Source organism: Mus caroli, unplaced genomic scaffold (assembly GCF_978045245.1).
Source record: "Mus caroli unplaced genomic scaffold, Mus_caroli_1 scaffold_4, whole genome shotgun sequence".
Taxonomy (NCBI): domain Eukaryota; kingdom Metazoa; phylum Chordata; class Mammalia; order Rodentia; family Muridae; genus Mus; species Mus caroli.
In genome coordinates, this window is record NW_028227259.1 from 21,849,935 (window position 1) to 21,875,245 (window position 25,311).

The window sequence follows — 25,311 nt, forward strand, 5'->3', positions numbered from 1 at the left end:
GTGTCCCTGCTGTTCTCCATATTCATCACACACCATGCTGGCCACTTAGGACTTTTAACTGTACATGTTCAGTCTTAAAGTCAATACAAGAACATTCTAATCTGCTGAGCAGTGGTGGCATGTGCTTGACTTTAAATCCAACATACCCTGCCTTTAAAAAAAAAAAAAGAATCAACTTCAATAGTTTCTGTGTCTTCTGTAGAATCATGGATAAAAACAAAACCTGCCATGCTGCACAGCACCAGAACCAACCCACAGAATGTCTTCTTCATTAAGTACAATGCCATGAAAGGTTCTCTGGGTAATAAATGAGCACTACTCACTGTGCTGCTACATGGGGAAGGGAATGCTTCCCTTTTAGCCACACTTAAGTTATAACCAGCTTCTGTCAGGAGCCTGGCACCTCCTCCCCCACATGTTCTCCTTGGATGACCTTCATCTGTGATTATGAGGGATCAAACGCGTCTGAGTATGCCTACGACGTGTGCACATACACACTTTCCCTTCTCTTACAGTGCTCTAAGTGCATCATGCTATAGTCAGCTTAAGAGGCTAATGGAATAAACATCAAGTGACGCCATGCTCACCGCACAGGGAAGCAAGCCCACCCTGTCAGTCCAGCACATACCTTTGCAGTAATCTGCGGGGTCCTCCTGCTCCTCATCATCTGACCCCAGAATCTCCTCCTCTGGCTCTGGGGGCACGGGGTCTGGCAGTGGTGGTGGCGGTGGTGGTGGTGGTGGAGGAGGAACTAAAGGAGCTTTCTGTTGAGGCTCCGGCCTGAAACAGAAAGGAAAAAAATCAATTTACAAGAAGCAAATCATGCATTATCGAAAAATTTGAGTTTCTTGGTTTAAGGAAAAATAGAACCTGCCACACATTAAGAAATGCTAACTAAAGTCATGTCACTCGTTTTAGTGAAATTCAAACAATGCTTATCACACAGACAGGAAGGGTGGCAGCCTTTCTGTTCATTAACAAAGGAGTGTGTTTTACAAGCATCTACTCATTCAGGAGTTCAATAATTTTTAAGGCTTGACAAAATAAATTTTTATTGTAATGAAAGAGTACCCAACTCCAGAATACACAACTTTGTAAGATAACAAGGTCAGCTATTACAGGAGAGATGCTAGCTTGTCCTGAGATGGTATGTAAAACTGGGGTCAGAGAAACTGTCTCAAGTACCCACCCATCCAACCATCCACCCATCCAACCATCCAACCATCCACCCATCCACCCATCCATCCATCCATCCATCTATCCATCCATCCATCCATCCATCCATCCATCCATCCATCCATCCATCCATCCATTTCACCTCTTGGCTGAGATGGCCCTGCCAGCCTTTAAAACATCATTCTTAGCATGAGTTAACTATAGCTAATGAATGGGCGCTATCAACACTGAAACAAACTGCCACAAGTAATAAAGGAAGGTAGAAGAATGGGAATGAGAAGAAATGCTAACATCATTAGAAAGGAGTAGAGCTGCAGATAACATGGAAAGGAGAGGGCAAACACAACCAAGGAATGGCGCCATTAGCAGGACAACTAAAAACACGTAAGTAGAGGCCCAAATTCCAGTAAGGACTGGGGAAGTGAAACGTTGTCCTGGATGCTTTATAAAGACTGCCCTGAAGAATAAAACACCCCAGGAATGGGCCAGGGAGCAGAGACAGGTAGGTCAGAAAGGTGAGGTCACACATCCCCCTACAGAGAGCCCAGAGAGGGTAGAAGCCGCCTGAGGACTTTGTTCATTACACTTTGAAACCTGCTAGAAGTCTAACGAACGGAGTCAGAATCCGTGAATGTGTTTCTATCGGTGGTTTTAGACACTTATGGCCATTTCACTAACCTTCAAAAACATCTGACACATGCAGTGCTAATTAAAGGCACAAGTTTCTTACCAAGTTTACCATATGGCAATAACATACATATACATAAATGTGTAAACACAGACTCTGTGACCACCAAAACTGCACCTAGGTGCTAACAATGACCTACACAGAGTGCTGGAGCTTCATGCACACAACCTCTCCTCAGCAGGACAGGAAGAGAGCACCCATGACCCTCCGGAACTGCGGTCTCACATTGTTACCCAACTGCTGCACGGCCCACATTGCTTAACAAACTTGCAGACTTGTATTGTAAGAGGAAAGGCCTTGACTCCTTTCCCTCTGTAAGGACTACATTGAACATGACGTTGGCAGAAAGTACTTAAAATCCAGTTCTCTCAGTTAGAAGACAGACAGTATACTGTGGTAACGCCATAATGGTTCACTGGTCTATCATCTCAGAACAGCTGGAACTGCACTGCATAACGCAGAAGCCACTGGCCACCAACAGTTCTGGTAGCAGTGAGTAGGCAGTCAGAACTGAGGTATGCTGTGTGAAATACACACTGGTCCAAAAACAGGTAAAATAGCTTCGCATTTTTTATGTACTACATTTTAAATATCCGATACATGAGTTAAAGTGTATGACTAACATTAGTTCCCCTTGACTCTCTTTACTTTGCCTAATGTGGCCACACATTTAATGTGAAATCTTGACTGACAGAGTACCCACTGTATTTCTACCGGGTGGTAACTCCCCGAGACAGAGCAGCAGGTTAGCCTCACACTCCTGGTCACCCCAGGGATAACAAGCTCTTCTAAAGCTTTGCTTAGCATCCCCACATAGTGACACCACTTCTCGCAGGGCCCACTAACTCAGCTCAAGTGCCAGTGCACTGTCCACACATGCTCCATGAGTCTTGTGGCATGCACCCATACTTACTACTCCACCACATACGAGCCATACTGTACCATCTGAGGGGAGACAGGGGCTTATTGTAGAATAGGCTGGCCTCAAATGTGCTATGCATCTGAAACAGAATTTCAACTACTGATCTTCCTGTTTCTCTCAAATGCTCGAATTATAGCATATACCACAGACCAGCTGAGGCAGTCTAGTTTAAAAAAGTTTCTAGCCGGGCAGTGGTGGGGCACACCTTTAATCCCAACACTTGGGAGGCAGAGGATACTACTGAGATTTTAAGCCCCCACCATCATGCTTCGCTTTCAAAAGAAAAGTTTTCATCTTATACCCCAAAAAGGAAACAAACAAACAAACAACAAAAGCTAAGTGGCAATGTTGCACACCTTTAATACCAGCACAGGTAGGTGGATTTCTGAGTTCAAGACCAGCCTGGTCTATAGAGCAAGTTCCAGGACAGCCAGGGCTACAGAGAGAAACCTTACCTCAAAACAAAAACAAAGATTTAAAAAAAAAAAAAAAAAACCACCATTAGAAAACAAAGAGCTCATTCACCAGGAGAAAAAGATTTCAAAATTATATAATAAAAAGAGACAAAGGGAAGTTACTGTATCCTGGAGTATATAGAGAACTCTTATACCTAACATTAAAAAAGACACATTAATATAAAAATAGATAAAGACACAAAGATGTAGTTCAATGTAGGACACTTGTTCATCATCATTAACAAAGTTCAAAGTTCAATCACAAATACCAAAAGAGTAGAGGATGAATATTTCTAAAGAACATATACAAGTGATCAAAACACAAAACGATGGTCAGTGATATCACTTGGCTGTTTTAATTGTTAACTTGATCATAATAATCTAGGATCATATGGAAAGAGTGTCTCAACAAGGAACTGTATACATCAAGCTGGACTGTGGGCGCTCAGGGAAGGGAATGTCTTGATTATGTTACCTCTGAAGAAAGACCGAGACCACTATGGGTGGCACCATTCCGTAGGCAAGAGATCCTGATCTCTTAGGTGAACAGAGCAAGCAGAACACTAACAGGCATGCATGTCTTTATCTCTCTCTGATGCCGACTGTGTACGTGATATGATTAGCTGCTTCAAGTTTCTGCCTTCATTTCCCTGCAATAATGGACCATAACTTGGAATTATAATCTAAAATAAGCCCTTTCTCACTAAGTCGCTTTATGTCAGGGAGTTTTATCATAGCAACAGAGATGAAAATAGAACAGGCATTCAGGAAAGGGAGATCCACACTGCAATGAGCTGCATCCTACGCCAAGACAGCTATAATAAAATACCCAACATTAGCAAATGTTAGGGAGGATGGAAACATGGGCCTTCATACACTGCTGATGAGAATACAGCACAGCTATTTCATACAACATTCTGGAAACTCCTTTACAATTAAAGGGAAGGGACTCAGAGAGGTGGTTCCACAGTTAAGAGCACTGAATGCTCTTCCAGAAAACCCAGGTTCAATTCCCAGCCCCCAGATGGCAGCTCATGACTGTTTGCAACTTCAGTCCCAGAGGATCTAATGTCTCACTCTGGCTTCTATGGACACTGAACACTGGTGTGTGAACATACATACAGGTCCAACACCTGCACATATAAAAATAATAAATGAAACGTTTAAAACATTTTTTTTTTCTGAGACAGGGTTTCTCTGTAGCCCTGGCTGTCCTGGAACTCACTTTGTAGACCAGGCTGGCCTCGAACTCAGAAATCTGCCTGCCTCTGCCTCCCAAGTGCTGGGGTTAAAGGCATGTGCCACCACTACCCAGCTATATTAATTTTTTTAACAGAGGAAATGGAACAGATGAGAAGGCTAAGTGGGTAAGGGACCTGCTACAACCTGATGACCTAGTCTTGACCCTGAGATCCCTTACAATGGAAGGAGAGAACTCCTACAGGCTTTCTCTTACCCTCCACACACACAACAGCACCACTTCCAATCAATATATCAATCAATCAGTGCAATTTTTTAAAAAAAGGTTACACATCATTAACATATGATTCAACAAGTCTATTCCTAGGTATACACCGATATGAAATATCTCCACATAGAATCTTGTCCAAAATGTTCCCTGTAGTACTATTATCCACAGTAAATAATGTGTAGAAAAAATTCAAATGTCTATTACTGTCAAACAGACAACATGTGGACCTACAATGTAATATTATTCCAAAATAGTAAGAAATTAAGTGCTGAGAGTGCATGACCTTTTATTGCACAACAGTTCGCAAAAGATATAACTCACTAAGAACATAGGGTCTATGATTTTACCTTGAAACAGATATCCAAAATAAACAGTTACATAGGCAAAATAAAATTGTTGCGAAGAAAGGGGATAAGACTGAGCTGCCTATGTTGGATGGCAATTCTAAGCTAGTCGCTTAGCATTTTCTAACAATTATATTACATAAAAAAATATACAATTTATTGCCCCACAGAGGACCTTTTAAAAATGTGGTTTTAAAAAGATAAGCATTTCTTCCAACACTAGACTCACCGACTGCACTCATCAGCTCTGCACTGGGTTTTGCAGGCATTCTTGTGCTAACACAAACGGAGGGACCTAAAGTCACCCTTGCAGTAAGTCAGAAGTCCAAGCTCCTTCCAGCTCACTCAGACTTTTGCTCTTCCTTCTTTTCATGGAGAAATACATATGTGAGCTGTACATCTGGCAGGGGAAAGGGTCCCTGTTTACAGCTCAGACGGCAACTGATATAAATTTGAAAATATGGTTCAATAATCTTCAATCAAAATTCAAAGAGGAATTCGAGATGAAGTTCTTCAGGTAGTATTAATATTTCAGCAAATTTCACATAAAAATAAAATCCTGAATTTAACCCTCCCTCTCTTCTTTAAATGGAAGGTTAGGCTAGGCAGTATCCAGTTGGCATTTCTACTTACAGACAAAATCAGCAATAATACATGCACTTGCTCCCAGAATAGCTTATTAAAATGTTAATACTGGGTAAAGCAACAAGCTAGGCAAGGAAAAGAAGAATTTCATGTATTCCTCTCCAATGAAAATATAATTTCTATGCTTCTTATATATCAACATATGTGTGCACTGCTGTGGCTCTCAGCATAGGAGACCTTGCTCCTCTGGGAGAGCTGTGAATGTAAGAAGTGACAAAGCTCTATGGCCAAAGAAACGTGGCTTGACTAAACAGCTCAGAACTAAACAATGAATGTGCACGTGCACAATGAAGATGTCAGGAAATCAGACTTGCTTCTCAGCTCATCTATATTTTAGCCCCAAAAGTCGGTTGTTGGGGGCTGGTGAGATGGCTCAGTGGGTAAGAGCACCCGACTGCTCTTCCGAAGGTCCAGAGATCAAATCCCAGCAACCACATGGTGGCTCACAACCATCCGTAACGAGATCTGGCACCCTCTTCTGGAGTGTCTGAAGACAGCTACAGTGTACTTATATATAATAAAAAAAAAAAAAAAAAAAAAGTCGGTTGTTTAGGAGCTAGAGAAGCAATCCACCAATTAAAGAGCATTGGCTGTTCTTTCAGAGGACCCCAGTTCAATTCCCAGAGCTACATGGTAGCACAAAACAGCAAAGGGATCTAACACCCTCTTAGGCCGCCAAGGGCACTGCACACAAGTGGTACACACATACATCCAGGTAGAACATCCATAGACATAAAACAATCACTTCTGGGCAATGGTGGAGCCACCTTTAATCCCAGCACTCAGGAGGCAGAGGCAGGCGGATCTCAATGTTCAAGGACAGGGCTATAAAGAGAAATCCTATCTCAAAAACCCAAAGGGATGTGGGTTTGTGTTGGGGGAGTGGGAGAGAACCTGCTGTGACTGTAAGTGATTGCTTCATGCTGCCCAGGAACATGCACATATGCACATATGCCACTTTAACAGCTCCAGCGAACTCCCATAAGCCTTAAGCCTAAAGATACCTATAAATTCTAGTAAAATTACTTCAGTGAATTTCAAATATAATTTATTTTCTATACTCTGAGATAATTCAAAATGCACACAGGAAATAAATGAAATCCTAGAGTGCTGTAGACAATTTGTAGCCAGCAAACACGTAAATTTAATAAATTAAGGATGCAGTTCAGCGGTCATTCCTTCACCATCTCAGGTTCTCAAGAGTCACATGTTCTCTGGTAGCAGTGTAATATGGGTAGAACAAGGGTGCCAAGATCATCCATATAGGAAAAGAACAGTCTGTTCACAAATGGAGATAGGACAACTGCATATATACATGGAGGAGTAAAGCTGGATCCCCATCGCTCATTAGACACAAACACGCACTCTGAACAAAGTCCTAAAGCTGTCAGCTTAACTGTGAAACTCCTAGGGAAAAATGGTTTCCACTATTAACAGTGAGAAAAGTAGAAAGTAAGCCACAATAAAAAAAAGCACTCCATACCCACGAGAACAGACATAATCATAAAGCTAGGGACCTGTTGTAGAGGATATGCAAAAATAGGAACTGTCCAGCAGTTTCCCAAGAGGCTGGCCTACTCCATATGCCTCAGTAACGCCGACTGATACAACCTCCAACAGCAAAAGCACATGTCCACACAAACGCTGCACATGAGTACTCACAGGAACAACCCGTCCCATCCTGGTCACACACGAAAAGCACTTGCATTCTCTACCATTGCACTACAGGCCTAGCACTATTATTTATTGTGGCCAGAAGAGAGCAAAGAATCCAAATGTCAACAACCACGACAAACAGCCGTGGTAAATACAATGATGGCAAGCAAATTAAATGGATTTGACAATACGAGGTGCTGATTACACTACCACCACACAACCCCCTCACCAGAGTGTTGTCCTAAAACTGAGCAGGGTAGGGGAGTCATGTATCCATATGGAGTGTCTTGGGGTGGGGGATGGAGAGCATCTCAGATTTCACACCTACATATTTGCCTAGAATAGATAAATCCACCGAGACAGAGGTAGATCTACCCCTGCTGAAGGCTGAGACGGTGGGGAAACAGGTGATTTCTCCAACCCTATTGAGTGTCTTTGGGGTTGATGAAAATGCACCCCTATTAATAAACAAGTAGGAACAGCACCAGACACTGCATGTTACTTGCTTACACAAGTGTGTGACAGAGTTGCACACAGATAACACCTGGATGGAGGACAAGAAGCAGCAGCAGCAGCAGCAGCAGCCGCCGCTGCCCTGGATCTCACCAACAAAAGAGCTGACATTTTAAGAATTTCCTATACTCCTTCAACACTTTCAATTTCCCATGTATGCCAACAGAAATAACTCATTAGTTTATAGAGAAGGAAAGAAGTCCAAGGAGAAGACTTGGGTGGCTCAATCAACAAGCATGAGGAGCTGAGTATGTTTGGTTGTCCAGCACTCACGGGAAGGGTCAGGCAGAGCAGTGCTCTCCTGTTCTCTTGGTGCTAGGAAGACAAGACAGATGTCCCAAGCGCTCTCAGGCCAGCCAGTCTTTGCAAGTGATGGAGCTCCGGAGTCAGTAAGAAATGCTTGTCTCAAAACATAATGTGAAGACAAGGATGAGGGGCTGAGTTGGCATCCCCAGATGCCAGACAAAAGACAGGCAGAGACACACTTTGTTCTGCCAGTGGAGCTCCAGTGCTGGGAGATGAGCCAGCAAGGGCCCAGGAGCTTGTGGCCAAGGCAAATGATAAAGAAAGCTTCAGATTTGATTAGAACCTGTTTCAAAAACATAAGGTAGAGGTGGCAAGATGGCTCTGCTGGTAAAAAGCACTTGTTGCCAAGCCTGATGACCTGAGTTCAATCACACAGGAGAAAACCAAGTCCTTTAGGGTGTCTGGCCACTGCATGAAAACCATGGCACATACTTGTGTACACACACACACACACATTCTCCCCCCTCCCAATGAACGAATTAATGAAAGATTTTTTTTTTAATGGTAGAGAAAGAGTTGAGGAGACCATCCTAACAACCTCCTCTGGTTTCCTGTGTACACACACACAGCTCACACAACATCAAACCAAACCAAAAGTACTCATAAGGTGGACAATGATGAAAGAAGACATTAAAATCAACCTTTACCTTTGTGTGAGCACTTGAAACTTCAGATCCTCACAACGTCAACCTTTAGATCAAGTCTAGGTTTGAAGATTATACTTCAAATAGCATTAACTTCAAGCAAAGAAACAGAATATAAATTTCTGAGCTGCAAATGAGCACTGTTATTCCAGCCGGAGAAGGTGATCACATAAGAAGCAGCACCTCATTCAAATGGGAAAGGGGGAGCAGGCTCAAGACTCACCGAATGAACTCTCTCCCACCAACAGGAAAGGGGGAGCAGGCTCAAGACTCACCGAATGAACTCTCTCCCACCAACAGGAAAGGGGGAGCAGGCTCAAGACTCACCGAATGAACGCTCTCCCACCAACAGGCAACAGAGAAACTCCCAATACAGTCTGCAGGTCTTTTGAGTTACAGAACCAGGGGGAACCTCCCCTATAAATCCCAAACTTCCTCTCTTAGAAAGTATTACTGTTTAATTTTACAGCTAACTGCTCAGTCTTGAAATCCTCAAATCAAGAAATTAATTTAGGATGCTAAGGGTTGGGGACAATCCCAGGGACAAAGTAAAAACAAAGCCACTTAGGAGAAATATGCCACCACCTGGAACAAATGTTAAGTCCACACTTAAGAGCAAACCAAAAACGTAAATAAATAATACGAGCATACAAAATCGTTTATCAGATACCAGCATTACAAAACATGACGACAAAAACGTAAAGTGGTTTCCAAAAATCCATGGATATCAGACTCTGCAGGTGCTCAATTCTCTTAGGTTAAGTGCTATGTTAGTTAGCTGCATGTAACCTATGCATGTATTTCAAGCCATCTCTAGGTAATTCATATATGTCTAATAAAATATAAATGCTATGCAAATAGGAGTTATGCCACGAGGCCTGCAAGTGTTCGGGAGACAGACTGTTTGCCTCCTATCTGAACAATTTCAATCCTCAGCAATTATGAAATCCACAGATAAGGATAATCCATAATTTTCATAAAAATAAAAGTAAATCAATGGGTTACTGAGGGACAATGGCTGTAAAATATTAATTATCTAGATAACAAACTCAACTTGAAAGTGAATCTGAAGACACTATCTAGTAGCGACACTGAGTCAGAAAATAAAACTACAAAAGAAAAGCGGAAGCCAGCATGGGGTTGGGGAGGACAGCTGTCCTCCTAGCAGCTGGCAGGCAGAAGCACAAAGACCCAAGCATTCAAGGCTGACTTGGGCTACATAGTGAAGTCTGTATCCTGCGCACAAATTAAATGAAATAGGAAAGACTGGGGCCTGGAGGAGAGGCCCAACCTCTGCTGATCATTTGGAGGTTTTTGAAGACAGAAAACAGAGGCCACGGTGTGAAGTAAAGACAGCTGAGAAGTGTTCAGAAGTAAAGGACATGCTTTCTCAGATTCAAAAAGGACAAAACAGGCTATGATGTCAAAGTCCCCAACACAGTAACAGAAACAATGGCACAGGAGAGCATGCTTAGTGACCCTAACATGCTCAGTGGACATCTGCCTAACATTCATATACATAGTGAAAATGTATTTTCAAAAAGATTAAAAAGCTAAATTTATTTTCCACAGACCCTCTTCTAAAGGAATACAAAACAGACTTCAGGAAAACAAGAAATGATCATGTCACAAGGTCTAAAGTCAAAGAAAGCATGCAATACCTGGCAGACTAGTGAATGGTAATCATGTCTGAATATGTGTAGTGTGTACCTTCAGGCCAGCAATGAACATACTATTTATAATAATGGTATTTTAAAAACCAAACACTTGCTGGCCATGGTGGTAATCGTCTTTAATCCTGGAGTTCAGGAGGCAGAGGCAGGTGGAGTTCTATGATCTTAAGGCCAACCTTATCTACCTAGCAAGTGCCAGGCTAATCAGTGTCTGCCTACCTGTCTCTGTCTCTCTGTCTGTCTCTCTCTGTCTCTCTCTCTCTCTCACACACACACACACATACACACACATACACACACACACACACACACACACACACAGGGGGTGGAGGGGGGAGAAGAGGGGAGGGAGGAGAGAGAGGTAGGAGAGCGATCGAGCCCTTTAGCACTATCCTAGTGTTTCACTGATTCATTCTTTACAGCAACTGTGACGCAACACAATTATTCACCCTATTTTCTATCTGAGCAATAATGAGATTGAGGAGGTGGTGAATAATGTGAAAAGGAAGGAACTGCGCTTGCCTTAAAACAGTTCGCCTGGAACTATTTCTAGGCCAGCAAACCCTGGGACAGAACATTAAGTGGCAGGTTGCTGGCACTAAGGCAGGAGGACCAAGAAACATGCAGGAAGTACAGCAAGTGGGATGGTGAGAAGAACCACTGCAGTCCGTACGTACACTCTTTGAACTTAGACTCTATCACATAGCATAACCCAGTCTAAGGGCAGGTCTGGAGTCTACACTGCAGCAGATTCTGATGCAGGTGGTCCTGGAGCCATAGTAAACAGTATTAACAGACACAGGCAACTACCAAAGCCAGTATGTACAAGTTCCTTTTTCCAACTGGCCTTGTCTGCTTGTCTTTTTAACTTTAATATACTTTTTAAAAGATAACACAATGATGACTCAACAATTGAAAATACTTGTTGCTTTTCCAGAGGTCCCAGGCAGGTGACAACTGTCAATAAGTCCAGTTCCAGGATCTAAGGCTACCTTCTGGCCTCTGCAGGCACCAAGCATACATGTAGGACATATGCATACAATCCTAACACATAAAATAAAAATAAATTACTACAAAAGGGATAAATTGCAACTGTATAATGAAATCCTAATCAGCAATAATGAACATGAACTCAAAAGCCAAAGAAGCAAAGCACAACAATCTGTGTATCAGAGGATTCCATTTTGAAGAATAAAGTTTCAGCAACAGACAGGGCACACACAAGAGGTTGCTAGGAACTAAGAAGTCAGAGAGTTCTCTGACCACAAAATGTTTTCCCGTGATTGTGGTTGCACTGGTTATTAAATTATGTACCTAAAAATACTAACCTTGTTATTTTTATGTAACCAGCAGGCCCACATAGCCGTCAGTGCTGCTTTCTGTGAGCTACTAAGAACATGTTTTCATCTTATTCCAACTAATTTAATTTAGCACAAATAAGAAGGGAGAGGAGGAGGAAGAAGAGGAGGGTTTAAGCTATTCACAGTAATTAACATTTACACATGGGAAACTCAGTACTGACATTCACCCTAATTTTAGAGCATTTACTACCTTGCAAGAATAATAATTAACAGATGAAGTCAACAAAACATTTAATGTTAGACTTCAAAAGACTGTTTGTGGACATGGTCAAATACTCCAACACTCCAAGACCAATGGAAAGGGTGATCCATAAAGTGTGTTCCAGCCTAGACAGGGAGATATAACAAGACCCTGTTACTTATACACACACACACGCACAAACACGCACACACAACCAAAAGGAAACTTGCCTTAGGTGGCACAGAAGTTAGAAACATAAGGTTTCTGAGAATGGTACCCACTAAACCAAACCCAGTAAATGTCTCTCTTACATCAGAGTACAGGCATTCTGTGTGAGCACCAATATGTCTGACAATTGAAGGACCCCCTAAGAGTTTCCAAACTGTGGACTTGACAAAGACCTCCTCCTTTCTAAGCATCGCATCAGCACATGTCAAATAAACTCTTGATGCTGACTACGTCAGAACTGTGCTGTTCTCTCCTGGAGTGTCACAGATCCTGGTATTCTCTCCTCCTTGTCCAGATTCTACTTAATTACCACAGTATAGAAAGACTCTTCAATTATTTGTTCAGGAAAGATTTACACAGCTCAAGCTATACAGCTAAACTGAGTAGCTCTTCTGTCATGCAACCAAGAAATGAACATGTTAACTGTAACAAATAAATATTAAAATAAAGCAAAAAGTGTTTAATAAATTCTTTTAAGATTTTTTTTCATTCTTAATCAGAGCAGGGGTCGTTGGGGTAACACCCCAATCTGAGGGCCACCAAAGAGGCCAGAGATTCCCCTGAATCTAGAGTTACAGATAGATTTAAGCTACAACATGATTGGTGGGAACTAAACACGGGTCCTCTTAAGACAGCAACTGCTCAGCCATCTCTTCAGTCACACACATCCCTTAATTATCATGCAACCGCATCATCCAGTTTCTAGAGCTTGTTATAAGGTCTATGTTAATAAAACATGGGGGGGGAGGGTGCTGGAGAGATGGCTCAGCAGTTACACTGGCTGCTCTTCTGAAGGTCCTGAGTTCAAATCCCAGAAACCACACGGTGGCTCACAACCATCCGTAATGAGATCTGGCGCCCTCTTCTGGTGTGTCTGAAGACAGCTACACTGTACTTATATATAATAAATAAATAAATATTTGGGCCAGAGCAAGCAGGGCCGGCACAAGCAGAGGTTCTGAGTTCAATTCCCAGCAACCACATGATGGCTCACAACCATCTGCACAGCTACAGTGTACTCATATACATACAATAAATAAATAAATCTTTAAAATAATAAACGATGGTAAGAAGGAGAATACTCACTTGCTTGTTAAGAAAGAATATAAAGTTGAAAGAAGACAAGAAGGAACAAGGTGTCCACAGCCTCACTAAGAAAACACCTACTCAGGAGGCACTACATCCATGAGCATATATGGCAGCAGAAGGGCTCCATATACTTTTATTGCTGATATACTACATACCACAGGAGTAGAAGCAAAAACTGTTAGAAAGGTTAGGATCATGTTTTGACATCCAAATAATGAATCTTAGATTCACCTGGATAGGAAATAAAATGCAACAACATTAATTCACTTTGAACGTTGTTCACAACAGGCAGAATTAGGATTGTCCACCACAATCTGCAAAGAGCAAAGCCAGGGAAAGTCTGGCTCAGTGGGTCTGGAATGTGGTCTGGGCACTTGTTACTAGGAGACACAGCCAGCTATGTTAGACATCACCATGAGTCATAGTCTAAGGGCATGGAGACCAACACCTGGTAGGCACAGGACCTACATGAGTTTGAAGCCAGCCTGGTCTTCACAGCAAGTTCTAATACAGAGACAGCTACACTATCTCAAAAAAAAAAAAGGTCATAATCATTTCTAACAAGATCTACTGCCAATTTATCAAAGCATGCTTAAGATGCAAAAGATAAGCCAAAAATAAAAAACAAATACAGACAAGAAAAGGCTGATAAAAACAGGACAGACCAAAGGATTTCCAAAGCAGGACTTCTATCCTTATCAATATATATTTCTTTAAAAGTTAATTAAACTGTGTGACCAGGCATAGTGGTACATGCCTTTAATGCCAGCACCTGGGAGGCAGAGGCAAGTGGATTTCTAAATTCAAAGCCAACCTTGTCCTCAGTTCAAACACAGCCTAGGCTGGCCTTGAACCTCAGCCCTCCTGACTCAATCCCTCCAGTACAGTGATTAAGGTGGATATCACTGTCCTCAGTTACAATATCATTTTAATAGGCACAGGCACTTCACCAAAAAAAAGATCAAAACCACTTAACCATGTCTTCATAGGCTCTAGCCTAAAGACTGTATATAACGTAAAAGCATCTTTTGTCATGTGTAGATCTTTGATGGCAAGATTTTCCTTATGGTGACTTGTAACTTTATTAAAAAGCAATATATTTATGGAAATATTAAAGACACATAACTGGTAACACGTGAATGAAATTTCATCAACAAATGTAGACAATATTCTAAGAATCAAGTACTTTGAGCAAGAAATAAGTTTGGTTTTCTTTTTTTAAGATTTAATTATTTATTATACGTAAGTACACTGTAGCTGTCTTCAGACACCCCAGAAGAGGGCATCAGATCTCATTACGGATGGTTGTGAGCCACCATGTGGTTTCTGGGATTTGAACTCAGGACCTTCGGAAGAGCAGTCAGTGCTCTTACCCGCTGAGCATCTCTCCAGCCCCAAGAAAATAGTTTTAACAGCAAATTTACTGGAAAGTTTTAAATTTTGTATGTCTGCTTACTTTAGTGTCTATTCCGAGCAAGTGCGAACTGACATATTCTGAAATGTGGTCTGCTCTTAACTCCCATTTTCCTGGCATACAACTTCTAAAATTCTTGAACTTTCCAAAGCAGTCACGGTTTACTAATCTGTTGACTGACAGCTGACAGCTCTCAATAGCTTCGGGATGGGAAGTTCTGTCAGGGAAGGACCAAGGCAGAAAAAGGCAGGGGTTTTGGCTAAAGTGTTGAAGGGGTGGAGATGCTGAAAGGTTACTTAAGAGGATTCCCAAAAGGCAAGTATTTCCTGAATCATGCTCATGCAAGATTACACTAGAGGGCAGAGCGTAAAGCTCCACCCATTCCTCCATACCGCTCTTTATGCATCTTCTCATCTCATCCTGTGAAATATTGCTTAATAAATTGATAAATGTAAATGTTGCACTGAGTTCTGGAGTCCTCTATCACCTCAACCAAATTATAGCAATTTCAATGGTAAGTCAGACGCACAGTTGAAAAACCCCAGCAATTACACTGCCACCTAAAGGTAGAGAAGCAAGCCTGGAATCAAGCCCCCCAAACTGCAGGTTTGTGGTTTCTAAGGCAGATAATGAAGAGCTGAATTGGATCAGAGCACAGGCGACTGGTATCCACTGAGGCAGGTGTGTTTGCTTACAGGCAAAAGACAACCATTGTCTTAGTCAGGGTTTCTATTCCTGCACAAACATCATGATCAAGAAGCAAGTTGGGGAGGAAAGGGTTTATTTAGCTTACACTTCCATACTGCTGTTTAGCATCAAAGGAAGTCAGGACTGGAACTCAAGCAGGTCAGAAAGAAAGAGCTGATGCAGAGACGATGGAGGGATGTTCTTTACTGGCTTGCTTTCCCTGGCTTGCTCAGCCTGCTCTCTTATAGAACCAAGACTACCAGCCCAGAGACAGTCCCACCCATAAAGGGCCTTTCCCCCTTGATCACTAATTGAGAAAATGCCTTACAGTTGGATTTCATGGAGGCATTTCCTCAACTGAAGCTCCTTTCTCTGTGATAACTCCAGCTGTGTCAAGCTGACACAAAACTAGCCAGTACAATTGACCCCTTGTCAAGTTGACACACAAACACATCACTAGTAAGCCTCAATCCTTGCATTCTTATTCATCCCCAAGGTCTAAATAACTTTAAACGTCCCACAGTCTTTACATACTCTTAAATTTTCAATCTCTTTAAAATATCCATCTCTTTTAAAATCCAAAGTCTTTTTACAATTAAAATTCTCTTAACTGTGGGCTCCACTAAAATAGTTTCTTCCGCCGGGCGGTGGTGGCGCACGCCTTTAATCCCAGCACTTGGGAGGCAGAGGCAGGCGGATTTCTGAGTTCGATGCCAGCCTGGTCTACAAAGTGAGTTCCAGGACAGCCAGGGCTATACAGAGAAACCCTGTCTCGAAAAACCAAAAAAAAAAAAAAAAAAAAAAAAAAAAATAGTTTCTTCCTTCAAAAGGGAACATATCAGGGCACAGTCACAATCAAAAGCAAAAATCGTTCTCCAACCATCCAATGTCTGGGATCCAACTCACGATCTTCTGGGCTCCTCCAAGGGCTTGGGTCACTTCTCCAGCCATGCCCTTTGTAGCACAAGCATTGTCCTCTAGGCTCCAGATGCCTGTACTCCACTGCTGCTGCTCTTGGTGATCATCTCATGGTGCTGACATCTCCAAAACACCGCATGACCCCTTCAGTCCTGGGCCATCAATTGCAACTGAGGCTGCACTTTCAACCAATGGACTTCCATGGCCTCTCACAGTGCCGAGCCTGAGCTGCTGTGTGACCCCTTCATGCCTTCAAAACCAGTACCACCTGGGTGACTCTTACATATTACCAAGTCCCGCTGCAGCATGAGTACAACCTTGGCTATCTCTGGAACACAGCCTCTGTGCTCTCAGAAAACACTTCCCAGAAGATGTCACCTCAACGATGCTGGTCTCTTCTTAATCACCGCTAATTTCTTAGCTCCAGCTAACCAGCATCAATAGTCCCAGTAATACAAAGTTTTTGCTTTAGTAGCTCTGGTATCTTGTTAATCACAGCTGATTCTTCAGCCCCAGCTAACCAGAACTACAGAATCTTCACAATCAAAACAGCAATGGTCCTGAAAAGAGTCTTTAATCTTCCCTCTGAAAATTCACAAGCCACGCCTCCATCTTCTGCACTGTTCTTAACATTATCTTCCAAGCTCCTACACAACATCTCACTGAGTTCTTAACAGCAAATGGATCTTCTGGCCCAAAGTTCCAAAGTCCTTCCACAGTCCTCTCCAAAACATGGTCAGGTTGTCACAGAAATACCCCATTATGCTGGTACCAATTTGTCTTAGTCAGGGTTTCTATTCCTGCACAAACATCATGACCAAGAAGCAAGTTGGGGAGGAAAGGGTTTATTTGGCTTACACTTCCATACTGCTGTTCATCACCAAGGAAGTCAGGACTGGAACTCAAGCAGGTCAGGAAGCAGGAGCTGATGCAGAGGCCATGGAGAGATGTTCTTTACTGGCTTGCTTCCCCTGGCTTGCTCAGCCTGCTCTCTAATAGAAACAAGACTACCAACCCAGAGATGGTCCCACCCACAAGGGGCCTTTCCCCTTGAACACTAATTGAGAAAATGCCTTACAGTTGGATCTCATGGAGGCATTTCCTCAACTGAAGCTCCTTTCTCTGTGATAACTCCAGCTGTGTCAAGTTGACAAAACTAGCCTGTACACCCATACACATGGTTTCTGAGGAGTATAGAACTGGGTTTGTTTTTTGTTTTGGGGGGTGTTTGTTTGTTTTTTCGAGACAGGGTTTCTCTGTGTAGCCCTGGCTCTCCTGGAACTCACACCTGCGCCACCATGCCAGGCCGGGTTTGGTTTTTCTTTTCTTTTTTTTTTTTTAAAAGATTTATTTATTTATTATATGTAAGTACACTGTAGTTGTCTTCAGACACTCCAGAAGAGGGAGTCAGATCTTGTTACGGATGGTTGTGAGCCACCATGTGGTTGCTGGGATTTGAACTTCAGACCTTTGGAAAAGCAGTCGGGTGCTCTTACCCACTGAGCCATCTCACCAGCCCGGGTTTGGTTTTTCTTATCTCTCAATCCACTACCCCACATTATTATTTAAAAGTCTCTCACCACCGGGTGTGGTGGTGCGTGCCTTTAATCCCAGCACTGGGGAGGCAGAGGTAGGCAGATTTCTGAGTTCGAGGCCAGCCTGGTCTACAAAGTGAGTTCCAGGACAGCCAGGGCTACACAGAGAAACCCTGTCTCAAAAAAAAAAAAAAAAAAAAAAAAAAGTCTCTCACCATTGCTTTTCTGTTTTAAGAGAGTTTCTGATATAAATGTCAAGAGTAATTGACACTAACATCATAGTTCAGAAAGCCAGCTCTGGGCCAGGAGGCCTTTTGGAAGGCCTGGGCTGACCACCATAGTTGCCATTCCAGCCCTGACCCAGTGCTTTGTCTTGGTACAGCTCAACGTCTACCCACCTACAGGCTGCCGGAGCAGGTGAAGGTGCAGCTCCTGCCGCCTGAGCTACCTGTCCTGCTGGGAGGTGGAGCCCACAAGACAGTGGCCATGCCTGCAGGCTACGAGCACAATTTTTAAATCAGATTATTAAGTTACTCATATATGTTAAACTTAGGTATTTTTTAAAGAATGTGAAATAAAATAGTTATTTTTTTTTTTTTTTTAAGAAATGACATTTGTATTAGTACCTCCCCTGGCCCACACACACACACACACACACACACACACACACACACATGCGCGCGCGCGCGCATACATGAGACTTTGTGCCCTTTAACATTTTGTAACAGTCAGCAGTATAACCAGTTTTCTATTGGGGTTTTTGTTGTGTCTGTTTTTCTTTATTTATTTTTTTTTTTTTTGTGGTGTTGGGACCAAACGCTGTACTTGCTAGGAAAATTCTCTACCACTGAGATACATCCCTAGCCCCTCTCTCTATAGTCTTTTCCATGTTAATTTGGATGTTGCTTGGACTCCCTATTTTTCTCATTAAAATCAGATTAGAAATGATTGAAAGAGGGATAAGGAATACAGCCCAGTGGTTGAGTACCAACCTAGCACTGCTACACGACCAACCTGGGAGTCAGTGTGCCCACTGGTGAATCAGTGGTAGGACTATTACGGGAATAACCAACTACTGTCTGGTTGGACAAAGCTCAGGCCTGGCACTTTAAACCTGGTCCAAAACCCACAGGTTCTGGGCTTTGAGGAAGAAGCTACTACTGCTGTTGTGCTAAATAGACCCGTTCTACCAGTCAAAGTGTCCTTACGTGTCACCTATGTTTATGTCCACACATTACTGCTGCTGTCGGCGGTCATCAGAGCTGCTCTGTGTTGCAACAGGAAACCGACCAAGGTACACAGAGCTAGGGACTACTTAGAGCTCAGCCCTACACAGACATTTACATCGTCCCGCTCCGAAACTCAACAGGCATCATGGGAGAAACGGAGGAAACCGTGCAGGAGTCAGAGGATGCAATGGACTGTTGTACAGCACTGTATTCCAGCATGGCCTGCTCACTGTGCTCACAGACTTACGGCAGGTGTAAATGACCTGAACAAGACTGGGTCTGTCAACATTCTGCCACGAAGAGGGGAGGGGCTTACCAGGCCCCACTGTCTCTGAAGTATCTGTAAGCATTTAACTGTTGCTAGGGGAGGCAGAGACCCTGTCTTCAGTGGTGCAGCATCTGCTAAGTTTCACATGCTCCTGTAAGCAGCCTAATTAAATGTAGGACTCATGGACAGAAAGAAGGGAAGGGTGGCCACCGAAGTAGAAGCAGGACTGGTCAGCAGAAGTGGGAGGAAGTAGCGGGGCGAGTGTGATTAAAACCCCTGATAACAGAATAATGAAATCCACTATCGCAACCTTAAACAGAAATGTAGCAACCTTCACTAAAAGGCTCACAAAGGGACACTGCGTCCATTAGATGAATGAATGATGGATGGACCTGGAGATACATATGACGACAATCTGTTTTTAACTTTGGGATCCAAATTCTACACACAGGGTCATGTCATTTTTACCTCAAATCATTCCTGTTGACATTACAATCCTCTGGTCTCTGCTGCGTAACCAACTTTACTGCTCTCAGAAGCAGCAAGCTCTCCAATACTTTCTCCTTGTGGAACTGGAGCTCAAATGGCAATGGAGACCTGCACAAGCGAAAATCTGGTCCCAGCAAGTAAGAGAAGCTCAGAGCAATAAGCAACCACGGACAAGTCTCAAGAGAAACTTGGTTTCAAAAACAAAACAAAAATTTAAGCTACACCATAATCATTATATCAAACACAAGGGCTTAATCCTTGCACAACCAAGGTACTTCTCCCTCCCTCACCCCACTAGTCCCTAAAGATAGAGAAGAAACCCATGGGAGGATAAATCTGGAATCAGTTTACATAACCACAGATCAGGAGTAAAGCCTGATTAGATTAAGTCAGTGCTCCACATTAAGGCTCAGAGCTGATTATATATATATATATATATATATATATATATATATATATATCGGCATTAACATGCATATATCCATACAAAGACATAAACACAATTAAAAATAATAATAGAGCTATATATATATATATATATATATATATATATATATACCAAGTTGTACTGACAAAAAAGAGAGGGGGCTTTCTGATTCAAAGTGTACATTATGTAGAATGTAGCTATGGTGAGGAAGAAAGGCTTTAAAAGGGGGAAGGAATCCATCTTTTGGCCTTAAAACGCTTACGCAGAGCCAGGGGTGGTTATATAGGCCTAGAATCCCAAGAGCTGAGGTAGAGGTAGAGGCACTGCTGGGAGTTTGAGGACAATATGGCTACACAGTGAGCTCCAGGCTAGAACATACACACACCCACTAAGGTGTATCTAGGGCACCATGTTTTCCATCCTGAGCTGAGGAATGGAGACTATCCGATAGGAGAAAAAGTACAAACAAGAATGGTACTGAAAATAGATCAAAGGATGTGTTGGACTCTGGGGGTGAGAGAACCTGGAACACTTTAGGCAAGAACAGCAATATAAGAGCAAAGATCTTATAAATAATTGTAACAATCTTGTAAAACATACCCACCTAGGTAATAAATACTATGATATATTCAAAAACAAGCTTAGTTGCAAAGATGGTAAAGCCTGCTGGCCAGAGATCACCACTACCAGCTCCAACTGACGAAAGAAGTGCATAAACCTTCAATAAGCAACACAGGAATGGTGAAGCCATCAGCATGCCTTAGCCAGATGCAAGGTCAGCAGAGGATACCACAGACTCCCACAGGGGGATTTCCTTTAAAATCACATGCTAATGCAATGCTGCTGGCTCGCCTTGTTATCTGTCCCAATTCTTTAGAGTCATAAACTCAAAGGCCCACTGACATAGACACTAGTAGGCTATTGCATGAAAACTGCTAGATATAATTGGGTAATATCTATCAAATACTAAAAATGAAAGATATGGAGGAGGAGACAAATCTAAGTGTTTTCAGTTTTAAAAAGTGTATAGAGATACTGAAGAGATGCTGTTTAGTGTTTGCTGTGCAGGCATAATGACCATCCCCCAGAAGCCATGTAAAATCCTGGGGTGCAAGGACATGCACTTGTAATCCCAGCACTAGAGAGGTGAAAACAGTAGGTAGGCTTCCTGGAGCTATCTGGACAGTGCAGCAGAAGGGCTAGCTCCAAGTTCTGTAAGAAACGTAACATGGAGGGGCCACGGGGACTGCTTGTCAATTAAGATAACCCAGGGTTCAGTTCCTAGCACCGCCCACACTGGGTGCCTCCCAATCACCTGTAATTGTAGCTTTCCGGTACTTGACACCTCTGGCCTCTACACACACCGGCATTAACATGCATATATCCACACAAAGACACAAACACAATTAGAAATAATAAAATAGAGCCCTATAGAGACAGCCCAAAGGATAAGAATGTTTACTGCTCTCTCAGGGGACTTTAGTTTTCAGCATTGATATCAGGCCACACAACTACCTGTACCCTGAGTTCCAGTCAATACAACATCCTCTCCGGCCTCTGCAGACACGGTTTATAAAAAGAAAGTCTCGAAAGTAGCAATACATATATAAATATTGATGTGTTTATAAAAAGATAGAGAGGGGATATGTTCTATGGGGGTGTAGTGGGGGGGATATCTCAGCGGCCCATATCAAGGCATCCCTTCCCCCTGAGAGACCAGCCACAGCATAGAACACTCTACAACAGAGTTTATTCAGGACATGGGGAGGAGAGTTAAGAGGGTAGTAGAGGAAGAGAAAGGCAGAGAGAGGGGGGATAGAGAAGGAGAGAGGGAGAGGAGGAGGAGGAGGAGAGGGGGAGGGGGAGAGGGAAGGGGGGAGGGGGAGGGGGAGGGAGAGAGGGGAGGGGGGAGAGGGGAGGGGGAGATAGAAGAGAAATAGAGGCTGGCCATGAGCACGTGGGGGGTGGGGAAATGGGAAGAGGAGAGCAAGAGAGAAGCAAGAGAACAAGGCAGGGAGGGGCAAGCAGCCCCTTTTAGAGTGGGTCAGGCCTACCTGGCTGTGGGGTGGAACTTAGAATGCTAAGAAATATGGTGGAGGGCAAGGCATTTGAGGAAGATAATCAACATTGACCTCGAGTATGTCACAGACACAAGACAAAGAGACAGACAGACAGACAGACAGACACACACACACACACACACACACAGATGAGTAAAGAAACAAAAAGCTACCCAGGGCAGGGGTGTAGGTCAGTGGCAGAACACTACCCTATTAAGCACAAAAACCTTGGGTGCTATCCCCACTAGGGCAGGAGGAGTCTATAACAATTCCAGCATGATGGCACATGGCTGGCAGCCCTATTTTAAGACCAGGGCAAAAGGATCTCTGGAGGCCAAGGTGGACAACACTGCAAAACACTAGATCCAAAAAGAACCGAGGGAACTGTAAGAGTTCTTAAGAATGACTGCTTACAGCAGGCAACATGCCGTAAGGCCCTATCCGTAACACGGCTGTCGTTCATTATGAATCAACTGTAGTCTTCTTTATCTAAGACGGAATGTACGTACAGCTGACAAGTCTCAACTCACAACACTCTTCTTGCTGAGCCTGCGACACCATATCCAGAAGGGAAGGAAGTTGTCTCAACCTCTGGGTCATGACACCTTTGGCAAACCTTTATCTCCAAAAATATTTACATTATGACTCATAATAGCAAAATTACAGTTATGAAATAGCAACAAAAATAACTTTATAGCTGGGGGTCACCACAAGAATGAGTACTGCATTACGGGGTCACAGCATCAGAAAGGCTGAGACCCACTTAGGTCAGGGGCTTGCTGCTGTGTGTGAAGACCTGCACTTGATATAGTGGAATCATACTGGAGGAAGGATAAACGTGACTCCTGTACACTGATCTCTGAACTCTATGGGCACATCATGGCTTGTATAGGCCCTGCCCCATCCTTACTCACATAATGAATACATACATACATACATACATACATACATTCATACTTACATACACAAATAAATAAAAATTAATTTTATTTATGGATGAATGGCTTTCTTGACATAGTATCTCATGTGGCCTGCACTGGCTCTGAAATCCTTACCTTCTTGCCTATATCTCCCAAGTGCTAGAATTAATATATGCATGCACCACAATGACCAGCTTTTAAATTTGGTTTTTAAGACAAAGTTTGCAAAAAATATATAGTATAACATTAAAGTAGAAATAAAATTTTTATCTAGGAGACTATATGCTAACATTGTTAATCCCAGTAGAGGCAACAGAAGGAAGTACACAAAGCCCACAGGCCTTAGCACCTCGGGGGACAGGGGCGGGGCAGGTGTCTAAGGCTACTATGCTGTAGTACACGAGATTCTCATTTCAACAATGAAAAAAGTATGAAATGTTCATTCATAAAATTAGACACTTTTAGTTTCTCCATTTTGAAGAATCTGTTTACTGGAAACACACATTACGGTCTTTCACTGCAAGCAAGCATGAGAAAATAGAATGCAGCATACTTCTGAGGACTTCATGGTAACGACAAATAGTTGTTGACTAACGAGAGGAAAAGCTGCCGACAAACAACACAGCAGCGCACTAATAACTACATGACGTCACTGTGAGCATTCAGCAATCCAACCAGAAGCCCTTCACAACAGAACCTGGGTGAGACAACGCAGCCACGTTTCTCTACAGCCATAAAACAAAGCCCTTTTCTATAGATGGAAAATAAAATAAAGCATACATATCTTGGGAAAATACATCAGGAAAAGTATTTGAGTTATTCTTTGTTCACTGTAGAGATTATCCCATAGAAGCAACAAGAGTAAATTTATATAATTATTCTTACATCAAAATAAAGATAAATTGAATTTTCAACTCTACACAAATTTATTGTGTGTGTTTGTTTTGCTAGGAATAAAGCCTAGAGCCTAACGTGTGCTGAGTGCGCTCTACCACAGAGCTACACCACAGTGGTATACCCCTAGGGTCTAAGGAAGAGACAGTCCTGCTGAGAGCCAGTCTCACAATGCTAAACAGGATGAATTAACATCTGGGTTCAGAGACCATCCCTCCTGCCTCAGTTACCTGAATAAGTAGGACTAAAGGGATGCCCTGTATTGCCCAGTTTTATTTCTTACTTTAAATAGATTCACAAGCTATATCATTAAATGATACACTGATTATAAATGAGTGAGACTGCATTTCAGTACTTCAATTATAGTAAAAGAAAAAAAGGCAAGAAAAATGCTGCAAAGATTTATTGATATTTTTTATAATGGATAGAGTCGGGGCTGTGCATGTGCGTGCACACACACACGCATGTGCAAGCAAGAGAGAGCATATATATGCATATGATGGCATGTATGTGTGTCACAGTAGATAAAGTTTTTGCCATGCAAGCTTGAGAAGCAGAGTTTAAACCCCCAGCACCCATACAAAAACCATGAAGGAGAACATGGTACCTTACTCCCAGCACTTTGGAGGGCAAGCTTGCTAGTTAAGATTACCTGAACCCATGAACTCCATGACCATCCCAATCCCACAGCATATACAGTAAAGAGTGACTGAGAGAAACAGTCAACCTATGGCCTCCGCATGTACAGGAATATGAACATACACAAAGTACATACACACACATGGATTTCAACACATTTATAGTGACATCCCATTTATGAATATTGATCTCTAGATAATTAAAGTTCTATACTATTTCTATTTAGAAGGTCTCTGTGGTGTTCTAAACACTGAAGCCAAAATGCAATAACAGTATTTGCTGATACTAAATGCCACTTTACTCACTCAATCCTTAAAATAATCCGATAAACTACCACCAATTTCTTCAAACTGAGAAAGATCAACAGAAGTAGCAATAGTAAATTTGCACTTATTCTGATTTCGAAAGATGAATTAAAATTTCAATTCTTTCACAACTTTGATGTGTGTGTTGCCAGGAGTCAAGCTTAGAGCCCAAAG

At 42.5% G+C, this 25,311-nt stretch overlaps 1 protein-coding gene across 15 annotated transcripts in view; it reads right to left on the reverse strand.

Annotated features, from left to right (window-relative positions):
• Srpk2 (SRSF protein kinase 2) overlaps window positions 1-25,311 on the reverse strand; it is a 174,591-nt gene that overhangs the window by 58,869 nt on the left and 90,411 nt on the right. For 14 of the 15 annotated variants that reach the window (XM_029477090.2, XM_085836510.1, XM_029477098.2 and 11 more), the window contains one exon: window positions 629-780. In XM_029477090.2, coding sequence (XP_029332950.1) covers window positions 629-780 — 152 coding nt within the window. Of the gene's footprint in view, window positions 1-628; window positions 781-3,716; window positions 3,892-25,311 lie in introns of all 15 variants that reach the window. The other variant, XM_029477094.2, reaches the window with a different exon arrangement.